This window comes from Papio anubis, chromosome 13 (assembly GCF_008728515.1).
Source record: "Papio anubis isolate 15944 chromosome 13, Panubis1.0, whole genome shotgun sequence".
In the NCBI taxonomy this organism is placed as follows: domain Eukaryota; kingdom Metazoa; phylum Chordata; class Mammalia; order Primates; family Cercopithecidae; genus Papio; species Papio anubis.
This window is the reverse complement of record NC_044988.1, coordinates 60,973,885-60,994,081: the sequence shown is the minus strand read 5'-3', so window position 1 is coordinate 60,994,081 and position 20,197 is coordinate 60,973,885. Positions and strand designations below refer to the sequence as shown.

General features: G+C 42.4%; 1 protein-coding gene across 1 annotated transcript; it reads left to right on the top strand.

Annotated features, from left to right (window-relative positions):
* Positions 1 to 1,950: 1,950 nt before the first annotated feature.
* On the top strand, positions 1,951 to 10,387 carry TAF1L (TATA-box binding protein associated factor 1 like). Its single transcript, XM_021927457.2, has one exon. The coding sequence runs from the start codon at positions 2,098 to 2,100 to the stop codon at positions 7,459 to 7,461; it is 5,364 nt and encodes a 1,787-aa protein (XP_021783149.2). The 5' UTR covers positions 1,951 to 2,097; the 3' UTR covers positions 7,462 to 10,387.
* The last annotated feature ends 9,810 nt before the right edge of the window (positions 10,388 to 20,197 follow it).

Below are 20,197 nucleotides of genomic sequence, written 5' to 3'. Positions count from 1 at the left end.
AAAATATATGAAAAGGCAATTGACAGTAGAGGAAAAACAGTTGGTCAGTAAGTGTATGAAAAGTTAGCCTTCACTAGGAATCAGAGAAATACAAATTACAACCACAATATCATTATACATTTATTGGAAATGAACAAAAATTAACAAATGACAAGCTAAGTGTTAGAATGGATGTGGAGAGGTAAGAACTTTTATACACTGCTGTTAGATAGGTAAAATGGTACAACTACTTTGGAGAACAATTTAGTAATAGCAAGTGTAGTTGAAAAAGCATATATTGTAAAATCTAGTAATTCCACTCCTAGATGTATACCCTGAAGAATGTGTCCTACATATGATCAAGGAATCATATACATTATTTATAAGAGGAACAATTTGGAAATAATTTAAATGAACAAACATAGGAACATAGATAAATTGTAGCATAACCATACTGTAGAACACTATAGAGCTATAAAAATAGAATTGAATGCATCAACGTAGTTGAATATCATAAACATAAATTTTATCCAGAAAACATTCTGGCTAAGAGTACATACAGTAAGGTCGGGTGTGGTGGCTCTTGCCTGTAATCCCAGCACTGTGGGAGGCCAAAGTGGGAGGATTGCTTGAGGCCAGGAGGAGTTTAAGACCAGCTTAGCCAACATAGTGAGATTCCCATCTCTTAAAAAAAAAGGAAGGTAAAAAAACGAGTACACACGGTATAATGCCTTTTATACAAAATTGTAAAGCATGACAATATTATAGATTATTTGAAGAAGCATACATATTTAGTTCATGTATAAAGAGATTTATGGGCCGGGCGCGGTGGCTCAAGCCTGTAATCCCAGCACTTTGGGAGGCCGAGGCGGGTGGATCACGAGGTCAGGAGATCGAGACTATCCTGGCTAACATGGTGAAACCCCGTCTCTACTAAAAATACAAAAAACTAGCCGGGCGTGGTGGCGGGCGCCTGTAGTCTCAGCTACTTGGGAGGCTGAGGCGGGAGAATGGCATGAACCCGGGAGGCGGAGCTTGCAGTGAGCCGAGATCACGCCACTGCACTCCAGCCTGGGAGCACAGCGAGACTCCGTCTCAAAAAAAAAAAAAAAAAAAATACAAAAAACTAGCCGGGCGACCTGGCGGGCGCCTGTAGTCCCAGCTACTCGGGAGGCTGAGGCAGGAGAATGGCGTAAACCCAGGAGGCGGAGCTTGCAGTGAGCTGAGATCCGGCCACTGCACTCCAGCCTGGGCGGCAGAGCAAGACTCCGTCTCAAAAATAAATAAATAAATAAATAAAAATTTAAAAAAAGATTTATGGAGGCTGGGTGCAGTGGCTCACGCCTGTAATCCCAGCACTTTGGGAGACACAGGTGGGCTGACCATCTGAGGTCAGGAGTTTCAGACCAGCCTGGCCAGTATGGTGAAATCTTGTCTCCACTAAAATACAAAAAAATTAGCCAAGCATGGTGGCTCATGCCTGTAATCCTAGCTACTAGGGAGGCTGAGGCAGGAGATTCTCTTGAACTAGTGAGGCGGAGGTTTCAGTGAGCCTAGACTGCGCCACTGCACTGGAGCGTGGGGCGACAGAGCGAGACTTTGTCTCAAAAACAAGCAAACAGGCCGGGCGCGGTGGCTTACGCCTGTAATCCCAGCAGTTCGGGAGGCCAAGGCGGACAGATCACGAGGTCAGGAGTCCGAGATCATCCTGGCTAACATGGTGAAACCCCAGCTCTACTAAAAATACAAAAGAAAAAAAAATTAGCTGGGTGTGGTGGCGAGCGCCTATAGTCCTTGCTACACAGGAGGCTGAGGCAGGAGAATGGCATGAACCTGGAAGGCGGAGCTTGCAGCGAGCCGAGATCCTGCCACTGCACTCCACCCTGGGTGACACTGCGAGACTCCACGTCAAAAAAAAAAAAAAAGTGTTTTCCGGTCCCGCCCCCTCCACACCCGCCTTCGCCCCTCCCCCACCTTTATTCAGTTTCCGGTAGAGGCTGGTAGGGTAAGGGAGCTCAGTAAGTCACTTCCGGGCGACTGTTGTTTTATTTCCGGTCTGTGGGACCCGGCTGCGATTTGCTGCTGAGGGCAGTAGCTACCATCACTGCTGCCGCCATCATGTCGGACACGGACAGCGAGGAGGATTCGGCTGGAGGCGGCCCATTTTCTTTAGCGGGTATCCTTTTCGGCAACATCAGTGGAGCGGGGCAGCTGGAGGGGGAGAGCGTCTTGGATGATGAGTGTAGGAAGCACTTAGCAGGCTTGGGGGCTTTGGGGCTGGGCAGCCTGATCACTGAACTTACGGCAAATGAAGAATTGACCGGGACTGCCGGTGCCGTGGTAAATGATGAAGGGTGGATTAGGAGTACAGAAGCAGCTATGGACTATTCAGACATCAACGAGATGGCAGAAGATGAAAGCCGAAAATACCAGCAGACGATAGGGAGCTTGCAGCTCCTTCGCCACTCAGATTATGATGAAGATGACTATGATGCTAATTGCGAAGACAGTGATTGCAAGTTGATGCCTCCTCCACCTCCACCCCCGGGACCAATGAAGAAGGATAAGGACCAGGATGCTATTACCTGTGTGTCTGAAAATGGCGAAGGCATCATCTTGCCCTCCATCATTGCCCCTTCCTTTTTGGCCGCAGAGAAAGTGGTCTTCAGTAGTTACTCTGACTCAGAATCTGAGATGGGACCTCAGGAAGCAACACAGGCAGAATCTGAGGATGGAAAGCTGACCCTTCCGTTAACTGGGATTATGCAGCATGATGCCACCAAGCTGTTGCCAAGTGTCACAGAACTTTTTCCAGAATTTCGACCTGGAAAGGTGTTACGCTTCCTACGTCTTTTTGGACCAGGGAAGAATGTCCCATCTGTTTGGCGGAGTGCTCGGAGAAAGAGGAAGAAGCATCGTGAGCTGATACAGGAAGAGCAGATCCAGGAGGTGGAATGCTCAGTAGAATCAGAAGTCAGCCAGAAGTCTTTGTGGAACTATGACTATGCTCCACGACCACCTCCAGAGCAGTGTCTCTCCGATGATGAAATCACGATGATGGTTCCTGTGGAGTCCAAATTTTCCCAATCAACTGGAGATGTAGATAAAGTGACAGATACCAAACCAAGAGTGGCTGAGTGGCGTTATGGGCCTGCCCAACTGTGGTATGATATGCTGGGTGTCTCTGAAGATGGCAGTGGGTTTGACTATGGCTTCAAACTGAGAAAAACAGAGCATGAACCTGTGACAAAATCTAGAATGATAGAGAAATTTAGGAAACTTGAGGAAAGCAATGGCACTGATCTTCTGGCTGATGAAAACTTCCTGATGGTGACACAGCAGCATTGGGAGGATAATATCATCTGGGATGGGGAGGATGTCAAACACAAAGGGACAAAACCTCAGCGTGCAAGCCTGGCAGGCTGGCTGCCTTCTAGCATGACTAGGAATGCGATGGCTTACAATGTTCAGCAAGGTTTTGCAGCCACTCTGGATGATGACAAACCTTGGTACTCTATTTTTCCCATTGACAATGAGGATCTGGTGTATGGACGCTGGGAGGACAATATCATTTGGGATGCTCAGGCCATGCCCCGGCTTTTGGAACCTCCTGTTTTGACACTTGATCCCAATGATGAGAACCTCATTTTGGAAATTCCTGATGAGAAGGAGGAGGCCACCTCTAACTCCCCCTCCAAGGAGAGTAAGAGGGAATCATCTCTGAAGAAGAGTCGAATTCTCTTGGGGAAAACAGGAGTCATCAAGGAGGAACCACAGCAGAACATGTCTCAGCCAGAAGTGAAAGATCCATGGAATCTCTCTAGTGATGAGTATTATTACCCCAAGCAACAGGGTCTTCGAGGCACCTTTGGAGGGAATATTATCCAGCATTCAATTCCTGCTGTGGAATTATGGCAACCCTTCTTTCCCACCCACATGGGGCCCATCAAAATCCGGCAGTTCCATCGCCCACCTCTGAAAAAGTACTCATTCGGTGCACTCTCTCAGCCAGGTCCCCATTCAGTCCAACCTTTGCTAAAGCACATCAAAAAAAAGGCCAAGATGAGAGAACAAGAGAGGCAAGCTTCAGGTGGTGGAGAGTTGTTTTTTATGCGCACACCTCAGGATCTCACAGGCAAAGATGGAGATCTTATTCTTGCAGAATATAGTGAGGAAAATGGACCCTTAATGATGCAGGTTGGCATGGCAACCAAGATAAAGAACTATTATAAACGGAAACCTGGAAAAGATCCTGGAGCACCAGATTGTAAATATGGGGAAACTGTTTACTGCCATACATCTCCTTTCCTGGGCTCTCTCCATCCTGGCCAATTACTGCAGGCATTTGAGAACAACCTTTTTCGTGCTCCAATTTATCTTCATAAGATGCCAGAAACTGATTTCTTGATCATTCGGACAAGACAGGGTTACTATATTCGGGAATTAGTGGATATTTTTGTGGTTGGCCAGCAGTGTCCCTTGTTTGAAGTTCCTGGGCCTAACTCCAAAAGGGCCAATACGCATATTCGAGACTTTCTACAGGTTTTTATTTACCGCCTTTTCTGGAAGAGTAAAGATCGGCCACGGAGGATACGAATGGAAGATATAAAAAAAGCCTTTCCTTCCCATTCAGAAAGCAGCATCCGGAAGAGGCTAAAGCTCTGCGCTGACTTCAAACGCACAGGGATGGATTCAAACTGGTGGGTGCTTAAGTCTGATTTTCGTTTACCAACGGAAGAAGAGATCAGAGCTATGGTGTCACCAGAGCAGTGCTGTGCTTATTATAGTATGATAGCTGCAGAGCAACGACTGAAGGATGCTGGCTATGGTGAGAAATCCTTTTTTGCTCCAGAAGAAGAAAATGAGGAAGATTTCCAGATGAAGATTGATGATGAAGTTCACACTGCTCCTTGGAACACCACAAGGGCCTTCATTGCTGCCATGAAGGGCAAGTGTCTCCTAGAGGTGACTGGGGTGGCAGATCCCACAGGGTGTGGTGAAGGATTCTCCTATGTGAAGATTCCAAATAAACCAACACAGCAGAAGGATGATAAAGAGCCGCAGGCAGTGAAGAAGACAGTGACAGGAACAGATGCAGACCTTCGTCGCCTTTCCCTGAAAAATGCCAAACAACTTCTACGTAAATTTGGTGTGCCAGAGGAAGAGATTAAAAAGTTGTCCCGCTGGGAAGTGATTGATGTGGTGCGCACAATGTCAACAGAACAGGCTCGTTCTGGAGAGGGGCCCATGAGTAAATTTGCCCGTGGATCAAGGTTTTCTGTGGCTGAGCATCAAGAGCGTTACAAAGAGGAATGTCAGCGCATCTTTGACCTACAGAACAAGGTTCTGTCATCAACTGAAGTCTTATCAAGTGACACAGACAGCAGCTCAGCTGAAGATAGTGACTTTGAAGAAATGGGAAAGAGCATTGAGAATATGTTGCAGAACAAGAAAACCAGCTCTCAGCTGTCACGTGAATGGGAGGAGCAGGAGCGGAAGGAACTACAGCGAATGCTACTGGCAGCAGGCTCAGCAGCATCAGGAAACAATCACAGAGATGATGACACAGCTTCCGTGACAAGCCTTAACTCTTCTGCCACTGGACACTGTCTCAAGATTTATCGCACATTTCGAGATGAAGAGGGGAAAGAGTATGTTCGCTGTGAGACAGTCCGAAAACCAGCTGTCATTGATGCCTATGTACGCATACGGACTACAAAAGATGAGGAATTCATTCAAAAATTTGCCCTTTTTGATGAACAACATCGGGAAGAGATGCGAAAGGAGCGGCGGAGGATTCAAGAGCAACTGAGGCGGCTTAAGCGGAACCAGGAAAAGGAGAAACTTAGGGGTCCTCCTGAGAAGAAGCCCAAGAAAATGAAGGAGCGTCCTGACCTAAAACTGAAATGTGGGGCATGTGGTGCCATTGGACACATGAGGACTAACAAATTCTGCCCCCTCTATTATCAAACAAATGTGCCACCTTCCAACCCTGTTGCCATGACAGAAGAGCAGGAGGAGGAGTTGGAAAAGACAGTCATTCATAATGATAATGAAGAACTTATCAAGGTTGAAGGGACCAAAATTGTCTTGGGGAAACAGCTAATTGAGAATGCGGATGAGGTTCGCAGAAAATCTCTGGTTCTCAAGTTTCCTAAACAGCAGCTTCCTCCAAAGAAGAAACGGCGAGTTGGAACCACTGTTCATTGTGACTATTTGAATAGACCTCATAAGTCCATCCACCGACGCCGCACAGACCCTATGGTGACGCTGTCATCCATCTTGGAGTCTATCATCAATGACATGAGAGATCTTCCAAATACATACCCTTTCCACACTCCAGTCAATGCAAAGGTTGTAAAGGACTACTACAAAATCATCACTCGGCCAATGGACCTACAAACACTCCGTGAAAATGTGCGTAAATGCCTCTACCCATCTCGGGAAGAGTTCAGAGAGCATCTGGAGCTAATTGTGAAAAACAGTGCAACCTACAATGGTCCAAAACACTCATTGACTCAGATCTCTCAATCCATGCTGGATCTCTGTGATGAAAAACTCAGAGAGAAAGGAGACAAATTAGCTCGCTTAGAGAAAGCTATCAACCCCTTGCTGGATGATGATGACCAAGTGGCATTTTCTTTCATTCTGGACAACATTGTCACCCAGAAAATGATGGCAGTTCCAGATTCTTGGCCATTTCATCACCCAGTTAATAAGAAGTTTGTTCCAGATTATTACAAAGTGATTGTCAATCCGGTGGATTTAGAGACCATACATAAGAACATCTCCAAGCACAAGTATCAGAGTCGGGAGAGTTTTCTAGATGATGTAAACCTTATTCTGGCCAACAGTGTTAAGTATAATGGACCTGAGAGTCAGTATACTAAGACTGCCCAGGAGATTGTGAACGTCTGTTACCAGACGTTGACTGAGTATGATGAGCAGTTGACTCAACTTGAGAAGGATATTTGTACAGCTAAAGAAGCAGCTTTGGAGGAAGCAGAGTTAGAAAGCCTGGACCCAATGACCCCAGGGCCCTATACACCTCCGCCTCCTGATTTGTATGATACCAACACATGCCTCAGTATGTCTCGAGATACCTCTGTATTTCAAGATGAGAGCAATATGTCTGTCTTGGATATTCCCACTGCCACTCCAGAAAAGCAGATGTGCCAGGGCCGAGGTAGGCTGGGCGAGGAGGACTCTGATGTAGATATTGAAGGGTATGATGATGAGGAGGAGGATGGGAAACCTAAGTCTCCCACCCCAGAAGGTGAAGATGGAGACGGTGATCTTGCAGATGAAGAGGAAGGAACTGTACAACAGCCTCAAGCCAGTGTCCTGTATGAGGATTTGCTTATGTCTGAAGGAGAAGATGATGAGGAAGATGCTGGGAGTGATGAAGAAGGAGACAATTCTTTCTCTGCCATCCAGCTGAGTGAAAGTGGAAGTGACTCTGATGTGGATCTGGTGGAATAAAACCCAAACAACCCCACATGCTTCAGCATGCTTCAGGAGAACACAAGGATGGGCATGGAAAATGAAGAAAGCATGATGTCCTATGAGGGAGAGAGTGGGGAGGCTTCCTACAGTTTGGAGGATAGCAACATCAGTTATGGGAGCTATGAGGAGCCTGATCCCAAGTCGAACACCCAAGACACAAGCTTCAGCAGCATCAGAAATTTCCAGCTGGGCATGGTGGCTCACACCTGTAATCTCAGCACTCTGGGAGGCCGAGGTGGGCGGATCACCTGAGGTCAGAAGTTCGAGACCAGCTTGGCCAACATGGCAAAACCTCATCTCTATTAAAAATACGAAATTTAGCCAGGCGTGGTGGTGCATGCCTGTAATCCCAGCTACTCGGGAGGCTAAGGCAGGAGAATCACTGGAACCCGGGAGGCAGAGGTTGCAGTGAGTGGAGATCATGCCACTGCACTCCAGCCTGGGTGAAAGAGTGAGACTCCATCTCAAAAAAAAAAAAAAAAAAAAAAAATTCCAAGCATGGTATCATCTCACTTTTTTAATTTACAGGCTGGAACAGATAAGAGCCTTCCTGCTGGGACGGAGACTTGGGTTCTAGTGGACTCTGCTACACTTAAACCTATGTGACAAACTGCCCATTATTTTATTATTTAATTATGCAATGCCTAGTTCCTAAATGGGTTTGAGGCAAATTACCGTAAACTTTGAAACAGCCTATATGTCAGAAATGATAATGTTGCCATCTAAATGTTTTCTGTCCCTCCCGCCTCAGGGGAAATGGTAGGAAAATGGTAAGTTTCTTAGGGCAATGACTGTGTCTTGTGTTTCTGTTCATGCTTAGGATATGGTTCTGTGCATAGTAGGTACTCAGTAAATGTTCCTAGAATCATAAAACCCTCAACAGATATGTTACTGAGCATCTGCTTTTCATGATAAGCACTCTATCAGATCCTTGGGATGCAAAGGTAAATAAGACAAATCCCTGTTACCCAAAGAGCTCACCATCGAGTTGGGGAAGGGGAAGTGGAATTCAAAACATGTTAATAAATCATTATAGTACTGTGAGATAAATGCAATTAAGAAGCTTGCTGTAAAGTATAGGGGAAATAGAGGAGTAATCATGTCTGAAAAGTCAGGGAAGTCTTCCTAGAGATAATTTGCGAGCTGATTGTTTTGGAATTAGTAGAAGTTTGCCAGATGGAAAAGTCCAGGCAAAGTATAACATGAATGGGAAAGGCCACAGTCTAGAAATGGCAGAATGTGTTTCTAGTTTGTTTGTTTGTAACTGCCGTGTTCCAGGAAGGATTTAGGATGGTTTATATTCCAGTCCTTTAATGCTGGAATGGCTAGTGATGAGACTGAAAGATGGGCAGGAAGTTTATCATCACAAGCTTTGTGTTTGATGTTAATGTGTATGATTTTTATATTATGGGAAATAAGCTCTTAGAGGAGTGATGTAATCAGGTTTGTGTTTTAGAAATCTGTGTAATGTGTGAATGAAGAAAGAAATTGAAGAATCATATATAACAGATACATGTGATTCCATTTTTGTAAGACACAGAACCATGTGTGTTTATTTATATGTGTTTTTATATATACTTCTGCATGCAAAGGTAAAAGTCTGAAAGGATATCCGCTAACTGTTCACAATGATAACCCCCCAGGAATGGGATTGGAGGGGAGGGGGCTTCTGTGTTTGTTATGTATACTGGGTGGGATATTGTGCTTTTATTTCTGTATTGTTTGAATTTTTTAACAAGTATGTATTATTTTTGTAATACATTTTTTTATTCCAAAAAAAAGAAAGAGATGGAAATTCAGAAATGTGTGTAAACAGGGAATCTTCACTGTATTGATGATGTTTTATTTCTTAAGCTGGGTAGTGGGTACCTGGATTTTCATTATATTTTTCTCTGTTTCTTTTAGCATATCTCAATATCTCATAATAAATACTTTGTAATAAATTTCATATGTGCATAATATTAAATAAGTTCTAGAAGTATATATACCAAAATATTCATTGTGTTTATCTCTGAATAGTAGAAATGTATCTTTATTTTCTTTGTTTTTCATGCTTACATTTTCTAATTTGCATTACTTTTATTTTAAAATATCTTAAAACATAGAAGAATGCCACAAAGACACAGAGCTTCTATAAGACCTTTCACATGTTACCCCTGCTGGTACATAAGGCACCACCAAACTAATGTTCTAACAGCCAGTCAATATTTTATCCCTTCTCTCTTATGCTGCCATTTTGGTCTGTTTAGGTTTAATGGTATCTGTTTTAGGTGGTACCTAACCATTTCTTGGCATAAAAAACCTGCTCAATGATTGCTTGTTAAATCTTGAGTAAATGAATTGTAATAAGCATGCAGATGACTCAGCATTGACTCACCTAAAGGTAACATCCACAGTCTTTACACAGTCTTCTACATCTCCAGTGATGTAGAATTCAGCCTTGACTTCTCTGCTCATTTCAAATCCTTTCTCAAACTCTCGGTACAAGAAGACAGTATTGCTTCCTTCTCCAAACAAAACCTGCTTTCTCTTACTTCTAGCCCTTTGTCCATGTACTTCTCTGTTCCTAGAATGAATGCAACCTTTGTTTGTCTGCCTGGTAAATACCTATTAATCTGTCATATTACAGTTTAAACATTTCTCCCCCTGTGAAACATTCCTGGCTCTCTCCCTCCACTCATTAATTCACTCAACAATTACTGTGGTAGGCTAAATAATGGTCCCCAAGAATCATCAGTTCCTAATATCCAGAAGTTGTAAATATGTTGCTTTATATGGTCAAAAGGGCTTTACAAATGTGACTGAGTTAAGGATCTTGAGATGAGGGGAAAGAGAGAGAGAGTAGGAATAAGACAGAAGGTGATATGAAGACAGAAGCAGAGAGATTTGAAGATGCTACACTACTGGGTTTGAAGGTAGAGAAAGAGAAAGGAATGCAGCTGTGGTAGCTGGAAAAGGCAAGAAACTAGATTCTCCTCTAGAGCCTCCAGAAGGAACCAACTCTGCTGACACCTTGATTTTTGCCCTGTAAGACTTATGTAGGACTTCTGATACCCAGAACTGTCAGAGAATACATTTGTGTTGTTTAAAGCCACTAACTTTGGGAGGCCAAGGAGGACAGATCGCCTGAGTTCAGGAGTTTGAGACCAGCCTGGCCAACATGGTGAAACCCAGTCTGTACTAAAAATACAAAAATTAGCTGGTGTAGTGGCGTGTGCCTGTAATCCCAACTACTCGGGAGGCTGAGGTAGGAGAATCACTTGAACCAGGAGGTGGAGGTTGCAGTGAGCTGAGATTGCACCACTCCAGCCTGGGCAACAGAGGAAGACTCCATCTCAAAAAAAAAAAAAGAGAAAAAAAGAAAAAGCCACTAAGTTTATGGTCATTTGTTACAGCAGCAATAGGGAACTAATACACCCATGTAACCACTATTTGCTGGACACAAAACTAGGCACCAGAGGAATAGGCAAACCAGAAACACATGATCTCCACCTTAAAAGAGCTTATAATCTGATGGGGAATATGAATATTAAACAACTAAACAGAAATTAATATGTTCATGATATTAATGTACTTAGATTGATAGTAATTTAGATTGATGAGGGTAAGAAAAGTCTGCTTGGTGACATTACATTTAAGCAGGGACTTGACAGATGAATAGGGCTTAGTGATGTGAAGAATGGGGGAGGAGGTGTTCTCAAGAGCATGTGCCCTGTGGCAGGACAGTGCTTGAGGTGAGGCAGTGTGAGAAGAGGTTGGAGAGATGGGCAAGATCCAAATCATGATAGGCCTTATTGTCTACTTTACAGAGGACAGATTTTATCTAAAGTATGATGCAGAAGACATTGAAATGTCAAATGATGTGTCATAGCTAACATTTTAAAAGATGATTGTGACTTCTCTGTAGGGATTAGATTGAAATGGGCAACTATAGCAAAGAGAAGACCAACAGGAGGCTATACAAGAAATGATGTGGTATGGAGAGGGAGAAGTTTGGGTAGAGTCAACATTTAATTTCGAAGCAGTGCTCATAGGACTGAAGAAAATGAATGTCTGGATAAAATGTTAAGGACATTTACCAAGTTTCTAATATGAGCATGTGGGCAGATGTTTTGTATACTTTCCTGAAATGAGGACCCCTGAAGGAATACATAGGCTGGGGGCAGTGGAGATCAAATGTTTGGTTTTCAAATTGTTAAATCTGAGGTGCCTGTGGAACAACCAAGTAAAGATGTCAGGTAATAGTTAAGCATGTAGGTTTGGAGATCCAAAAAGATGTCTCAGATGGCACTTAAAGTCATAGGTGACATAGGGGTGGACTATAATTTCTAAAGTCATAGAAATTACCTAGGAAGAAAGGATACTCAAGGCTGAACCTGAAAAAACTCTGACATTTAGGACTCAAGGAAGGGGAGAGACGATAGCAAAGGGGATTGAGAGGGAATGCTCACAGAAGTGGAGAAAACCCAGAATCCTGGAATCAGTGAAGTCCAGGAAAGAGTATAGAAGAGGGTGAGAGTGTTGAATGGCAATAAGACGTAAAGAGGTGAGAACTGCAGAACATTCCAGACTTGAGCAATTATGGCACTTATAGGCAACCTTAGCAAGAGCAATTGTGGTTGGGTCATAGGAGCCAGACTGAGGAATGAAAGTATTACAAGGAAGTGGAACATTATGCAGGTGACTTTTTTTTTTTTTTTTTGAGAAGTTTAAAATAAAAGAGGAGAGAGAATCAGGTGGTAGCAGATAAGGAATGTACAATCAGATACGGATTCTTCTTTAATAGGTGATGGAATTGCAGAGTTAAGCACAGAGAAGAAAGGAAGAAGCTGGAGTTCCAGGAGAGAAGGGGGATAGCCTGTGGGACAAGGCTCCTAGGATGTCTGGAAGGGGTGAGATCTCTCCCCTGAGAAGGGATTCGTCTTTGCTAGAAAGAGAACACTTTCCTCTGAAGGAGAGGGTGCAGATGCTGGCAGGTTTGTTCTGTAGGCAGCAGGACAATGAGGATGGGAGTTCCATTCTGATGACCTCTATTTTCATCATGAAGGTCATCTCCTGAAAGTGAGATGAAACTGAAGAAGGACAATCTTAGATATGGGGAAAGAGGGGAAGTCACTGACTAGTCATAGCTGGCAGGAAGTGAGCAGAACAGGCCATTTTCTCTGTGGTGCCCCACTTTACCTTAAACGGGAGCCCACCCTAGCATTGTGATACCAGTGGAACAATAGTTTATGTGAACTTCTTTTCTTTACTAGACTATGAGCACCTTGAAGACAGAGATTTTGCCTTCCTCATCTTTGCAATTTCAATATTGTTACTGGTATATAGTAAAAATAGTTCTTCATTCAGTCACTCATTCATTCATCTGACATTTTATTATTTAATGTTGGATTTGATTATTTATTAAATTAATTAAATATCGAATGAATGATTGAGTGACTGAATGAAAAACTATTATAGAACAGGACTGGCATGAAAATGTCTGATTGGTCATATCCCACATGTTTCTACATTGCCAGCATTCTGAGAAATAACAAAACCCCTGGAGAGTTTGCCAACAATGGGCAATGACTTACCCAAGGACTGCAGAGTCAAGAAGAACATACATTCAGTGAAGCCAGGTGAATGTGGGTCAGTGAAATAGTTTATAAGTAAGGCTTCTTTCTTCAAACAGTTATATTCTTAAAAATACTTTGGAGAAAGCAGAATATTCTAGTTATTTCCTGCCATTTTTCCCTGGCAGAGCCCGAGCCTAGTCCTAGGGATAAAAGAAACTTCTCTTAAAAATAGAGAACCTTATCACCTACAATCTCATATCTTATTTTTGCAAGTTTCAGTCTTTTCTATATATATACATTTTTTAAAGTAAGCATGTTATTTTAAAAACTATATATGGTGCTTTTTTCCACTTAAAATTATATCACATGAAAGCCATAGTAATCAATGCAATGTGGTATTAATTAAAGGATAGACACATAGATTAATGGAACAGAAAGAGAGTACAAAAATAGACCCAGACAATGGCCAATTGATTTTCAACAAAGGCGCCAAGGCAATGTGATAGAAAAAAATGATAGTCTTTTCAAAAAATAGTGCTGAAATAGTTGAACAACCATATGCAATAAAAGAGAATTTTAACCATACCTCACACCATATGCCAAAATTAACTTGCAATGGATGATAAGCCTAAATTTAAAGTCTAAAATTATGAAACTAGATAAAACAAAGCAGAAAATCTTTTTGGCTTTGGATAGGCAAAGGTCTCTCAGGACACAAAAAGCATGAAATGTAAAAGAAAAAAATGATAAATTGGGCTTCATCAAAATTAAAAGCATCCACTCTTTAAAAGACACCATTAGGAAAATGAAAAGAAAGTTCATAGACTGGGAGAAAATATTTGCAAAACTGAGAATTCTTTAAGAATTATGAATGCAAGTCCTTTATCATAAAGTCTTGATAAAGGATTTGCATCCAGAAAACTTGAATTCTCATAATCATTCAGAAACCTTGAATAATTTTCATAATTCAATAATAAGAAAACAGCCCAATTCAAGACTTGGGCAAAAGGATAGATGCGGTGGCTTATGCCTGTAATCCCAGTGTTTTGGGAGGCTGAGGTGGGAGGATTGCTTGAGGCCAGTAGTTTGAGACCAGCCCTGGGCAATATAGTAAGACCCCATCTTTACAAAAAACACAAAAATTAGCTGGACGTGGTGGTGTGCACCTGTGGTTCTAGTTACTCAGAAGGCTGAAGTTGGGGGATCGTTTGAGCCCATGAGCTTGAGGTTGCAATGAGCTATGACTGCACCACTGCACCCCATCCTGGGTGACAGGACAAGATACTGTCTCTAAATAAATAAATAAGCAAAATAAAACAACAACAAAAAAAAAACTGGGTAAAATATCTGAACAGGCACTTCATCAAAGGTGAATTATGAATAGCAAATAAGCATATGAAAAGATGCTCAATGTTATTAGTCATCAAGAAAATGCAAATTAAAAGAATGACATACAGCTGCATAGCAAATTTTTTAAAAAAGAAAAGCAACTGACAATACCAAATGCTGGTGAGGGTGTAGAGCAATTGGAGCTCACATGCATTGCTGGTGGGAATGTAAAACGGTATAACTACTTTGAAAAATAGTTTGACAGGGATCGTTAAAAGTTAAACATAAACTTATCACAGGACTTAGCAATCCAAATTCGAAATAGATAGTTACCCAAGAGAAATGAAGATAAATGTCTACATAAAAAGCTGTTCACAAATGTTTATAGTAACTTTATTTAGAATAGTAAAAATGTGGGAACTGTTTATTGGTAAATGGATAAACAGATACACATTGGAATACTACTCAAGTTTCTTAGAAGATTCTTGGAAGAATCTTTTTTTTTTTTTTGAGACAGAGTCTCACTCTGTCACCCAGGCTGGAGTGCAATGGTGCAATCTTGGCTTTCTGCAACCTCCAACTCCCGGGTTCAAGTGATTCTCCTGCCTCAGTCTCCTGAGTAGCTGTGATTACAGGCGCACAGCACTATGCCTGGCTAAATTTTGTATTTTTAGTAGAGATGGGGTTCCACCATGTTGCCAGGCTAGTTTCTAACTCCTAACCTCAGGTGATCCACCCACCTCAGTCTCCCCAAGTGCTGGGATTACAAGCGTGAGCCACGGTGCCTGGCCAGAAGAATCTTGTTTTTTTTTTTTTTTTTTTTTTTTTTTTTGAGAGGGAGTCTCGCTCTGTTGCCCAGGCTGGAGTGCAGTGGTGCAATCTCAGCTCACTGCAAACTCCGCCTCCCGGGTTCTCGCCATTCTCCTGCCTCAGCCTCCCAAGTAGCTGGGACTACAGGCGCCTGCCACCACGCCGGGCTAATTTTTTGTATTTTTAGTAGAGATAGGGTTTCATTGTGTTCACCAGGATGGTCTCGATCTCCTGACCTTGTGATCTGCCTGCCTCGGCCTCCCAAAGTGCTGGGATTACAGGCGTGAGCCACCGCGCCCGGCCGGGAAGAATCGTTTTTTGAAGAGCCTGCATTGACCCGTTCAGAACTGGTCTGACATTTCATTGACTGTGTGAGTTGCCCTTGGAACATGTGGGAGCCCTGAGAGCAGAGTAATGATAAACCTCATACTCCATGCAGGCTTCAGCCCTATCACTTCTCATTCCTCCCTTCCATTTGACTTGCTTGATTCCTCATCTGATTTGGTGCTCCTTCAGTTGTTCCTGCTGTCCCCCGTGGTTTGGCTTTAGGTCTCCTGTGTCACGGCCAGACAGTCAAGAACATTTCCACAGGAAGGGCATTTGCTGTGAGGCTCAGCTGCCTCACTAATTAGCCCAGTGTTTTATGTCATCGAGAGCGGGAAGGAGAAACAGACTTGAGACTTAAGGGCAGGACCTTGTCTTATGCCCCTTGCAGTGACCCATCATCTGCAAGCACAGAGCCTAATATATAGTAGGTTCCCAATACACGTTTGCTTTGTGCGCCTATTCAGTTTAAGATGTTAAATTCAGTTCTTAGTGTGTGGAATTAAAGTGTAAGCAATGAAAACTGAAAATGCTGTAGCAGGAGACATGCTTAAATCATTGGAAGAGAAATAATAACCTTGATGTGCTTAATTTAAGGATATTGGCTATGTCATATATTTTTGTTCATTGGTATATTTAGCAAACATTGATTGAATACCAACTATGTTGTAGATTCTATGCCAAATTATTTAGGTCAAAGGGATCTATACTCAAGAACAAAAATGTATTATTAATTAAAAATTTCAAAGATATATATTGGTCTTCACATATTTTGCTTCCCAGTGAATTTTTTTCTCTTCCTTTTTTTTTCACAGTAAGAAATAGATGTTATATACAGGTGTCCTGTAATGGTAACTGGAAACTGTCTTTTCTGTCCCAGCATACATCATTTCAGTGAGTAGTGAAGAATGAAGTATCAGAATTCAAAGAGTTAGGGGAACATGTGTAGTTCTACACCATCTGTCTACCCCCTTCTCTTCCACTGTGACTGTCAGCTGTTTTAATATCTGTTTTGTGCAGAGGAAAGAGTTTTTCCATGTTTACTTCCTCTTTCTTAATTGGAAAGACACAATTGTTTTTGCTACTTCGAGGTTTCATTAAACAATAACTATTTTCAAAATATTAAACATATACAGTTAAATTTTCTCTATTAGTCTGTTATTATCTGTAGTTTCTTTCTTTCTTCCCTCTGTCTCTTCCTCTCTCCCTCCTCCTCCCACCTCTTTCTTTCCATACTTCTTTATTCTTGTGTTTTGATGATTTTGATTTTTGTTTAATTAGTTTTGGGTATTGCCATTGGTTTCATAAATTATTGGTGGTAAGAAACAGAAATAAAATATCTAATAATATTTGGAGACTTACATATAGACAATTGAGTCATGTTCATTTTTATTGATGCTAAGTGGTGACTTCAAATCATTTGGGAGATAAATTTTAATAAATAATTTCAATAAACTTTTTTTGCTTGAAAAAATAGTAGACAATGTAACATAGAAGAAGACTTCGTACATCCCCATTATGAGTATCCCAATCCCTCAAACTTTCTGGTGTCCACAAGCATACACACTCTAATATATTACAACTATACTAATGGTGGTTATGAAGGGCACATGGGGAGAAGCGGGATGAAGGGAATGTTTCACATTGAGCCTCAGTGGTGGTTTTCTTGCTGTCATTGTTTTTCTTCTTTTCTTTTCGACAAGGTCTTGCTCTGTCACCGAGGCTGGAGTACAGTGGCCCGATCATGGCTTATTGTAGCCTCAAACTCCTGGGCTCAAGTGATCCTCCCATCTCAGCTTCTTGAGTAGCTGGGCCTACAGGTGTGGCCCCTACACCTGGCTAATTTTTATATTTTTCTTTCACAGAGGCGGGGACTCCTGATGTTGATCAGGCTGGTTTCAAACTCCTGGTCTCAAGTGATCCTCCTGCGTCAGCCTCCCAAAGTGTCAGGATTACAGGCATAAGCAACCACGCCTGGCCTAAGTGCTGTTCATTGCTGGGATTCTGGGTGGCACCTCTATCTGCTGCAGGGATTAGAGGATAGTGGGTCTTCTGAGGATCCCTAAATCAGGAATATACAATCAGTGAAGCAGTATACTTTCAATTAGCAGAATCTAGCCTTTTAATGGTCATCTGCTGCTATCAGGCATTGCCTTGAGGAGCCACATCCCCCAAGCCCTACTCGTGGTGATTATTATTCATCAAACAGAATAAATTTCTTCCTTTGGGTAGGAAGAAGGGATTCTCCTTCTAGGAAAAGAAGATAATCTCCATATGGTAATGTATATGACATGCAGAATAGCTCTTCACTTCTGAGAAGACAGTATGGCCAGAAATACTCCTCAGTAATGTACAGAGCATGGGCTCCTGCTGACCTCTGAGCACACTACTGACACTCTGTGAGTAGCTTTGGATAGATGTGTGCTTGTTTTCTAGGAAATGAGTTTATAACTTCCATTAAATTCTTAAAGGTGCTTATGACCCCACAAATAGTAACCAATGTTTTATATTTGGCCTTTGATTGACCTCATCAATGCTTATAGCTTCACTTGATATCTACATGACGATGATCTCAAATATATTTTTCCAACCCCTTACTCTCTAGAAATAAAATTTATGGATAATATAACCATTCTATACAAACTTTTGAAAGACTATGCCAAATGCCTTAATGGCAATATAAAGGAAAAATCTGAAAATAATTTCTAATAAAATTGTATATATTTCTTTTTTTTAATCTTTTTAACATTTTTTGTAGAGATGGAGTCTCACTATTTTGCCCAGGCTGTTCTTGAACTCCTGGACTCAAGCAATCCTTCCCCCTCAGCATCCCAAAGTGCTGGGATTACAAGTGTGAGCCACTGTGCCCAGCCAAAACTGAGTATTTCTTTTTCTTTTTCTTTTTTTTTTTGAGACAGACTTTTGCTCTTGTTGCCCAGGCTGGAGTGCAATGGTGCAATCTTGGCTCACCGCAATCTCCGCCTCCTGGGTTCAAGCAATTCTCCTGCCTCAGCCTCCTGAGTAGCTAGGATTATAGGCATGTGCCACCATGCCTTGATGATTTTGTATTTTTAGTAGAGACGGGGTTTCTCCATGTTGGTCAGGCTGGTCTCAAACTCCCGACCTCAGGTGATCTGCCCACCTTGGCCTCCCAAAGTGCTGGGATTACAGGCGTGAGCCACTGCTCCCGGCCAACTGAGTGTATTTTTATTGCAAATGCTTGCATGTGACTATGCAAAAAGACATAATAAAGTAGTCAGAGGCTCCTGTCAGATTGCACTGTGAGTGACAGTTATGTATACAGCTGAGCATCTGTGCACCATTGGCAGCTCAAATACCATGAGAAGCATTGTTACTGACATCAAGATTTTCCAGAATGGAGACCACTCTTGGTAAAGTTCTAGACAAAATGAGGTTCTCTGATTTACAAGGAAGTTTCATTACTGAAAATTCTAATAAACGAAAACCATACCAAAACAAACAAAACCACCACTACCACCACCATCACAACAAATTTTGTGTTCGATTAAAAAAAAAAAAAAAAGAACAGGAGTTAGGTTGTCAGCTCAGCTCATTATAAACAGGAATGTCACCCACATGAATCCTGCTGGGATAAGAAATGATTCTTCATTGTGTGGGATTGTTCCTTGCATTCAGGATGTCCAGCATCCTTGGTCTCTGTCTGATGAATACCAGGTCACATCCCCTCCCATCATCACAACAACCAAAAACATTCCCACAAATGTCCAAAATGCTCTCAAAGAGATGGTGTCACCTCCATTGAGACCACTGACCTGCTGGGTAAAGTTCAGACTCCTGAGCTTTGCACAGAAATTCTTCAGGATCTGGCTTCTGCTTCCCTGTCCATTTTCATCTTGAAGCATACACCCACCCTGTGGCCATTCAGACCATGAGAATTTCCCTGACTGGGTGCACCTTTCCTGTCCCTATGCCTGTGAACAGCTCTCTCACAGTTTAACTTATTCACGATCACCTCCTCCCCAGACACTCCTCAGCTCAGCTCAGCTCAGCTCATCCAGGATGGATTAGCACTCCCTCCCCATGCCCACTCTTCTTGCTTACCTCTTTACAACCTTTGCAAACTTATAGTAAGAGATGGTGTTCTTGTCAATTTCTTCCCAGCACTATTTCCACACTGTGATCTTTTTAATAGTAGGAGAAAGAGCTCCTGTGTCTTTGTACTCTGGTGTGGTCCCCCTGGGTGTTCAGTTAATGGCTGCTGATGTTGATGTGCTAATGGAGAAGACCCTGGCCTTCTCTTGGTGCCAGAGCTCTGTCCTGCCCCCAGGTTTTCTACATGCTCTTCCTTTTTCATTGCTCCTGTTCCCTCAGCTCTGTCACATCCTACTCTTTCTTCAGGTCTTAGCTTAACTGTCACTTATCCAGGAGTGTTTTCCTTGTCCCCCTCCCCCAGCTGTCACCACAATCCTATTATTTGTCATAAATGTACCCTGTACTTCCCTTAACACTGCAAAGATGATCTCCAGGTCCTTGGAAAGAACAGGGACAGCAGAGGAAACCTAGACTGAGAACCAGGCTCCTCCTTTTTATTGGATCTTGTAAGCCAGAGGTTCCTCCATCATCCCTAAATGACTAATAATGACTTCTCCCCAGTCTTAGACATTGAGGCTCTTGAGCTTAATTTATCTTGATTTGGAAATATAAAGAAA

Bases quoted from the DNA above. Each gene is read 5' to 3' on its own strand.
- TAF1L (XM_021927457.2), top strand. From the start codon at position 2,098: ATGTCGGACACGGACAGCGAGGAGGATTCGGCTGGAGGCGGCCCATTT.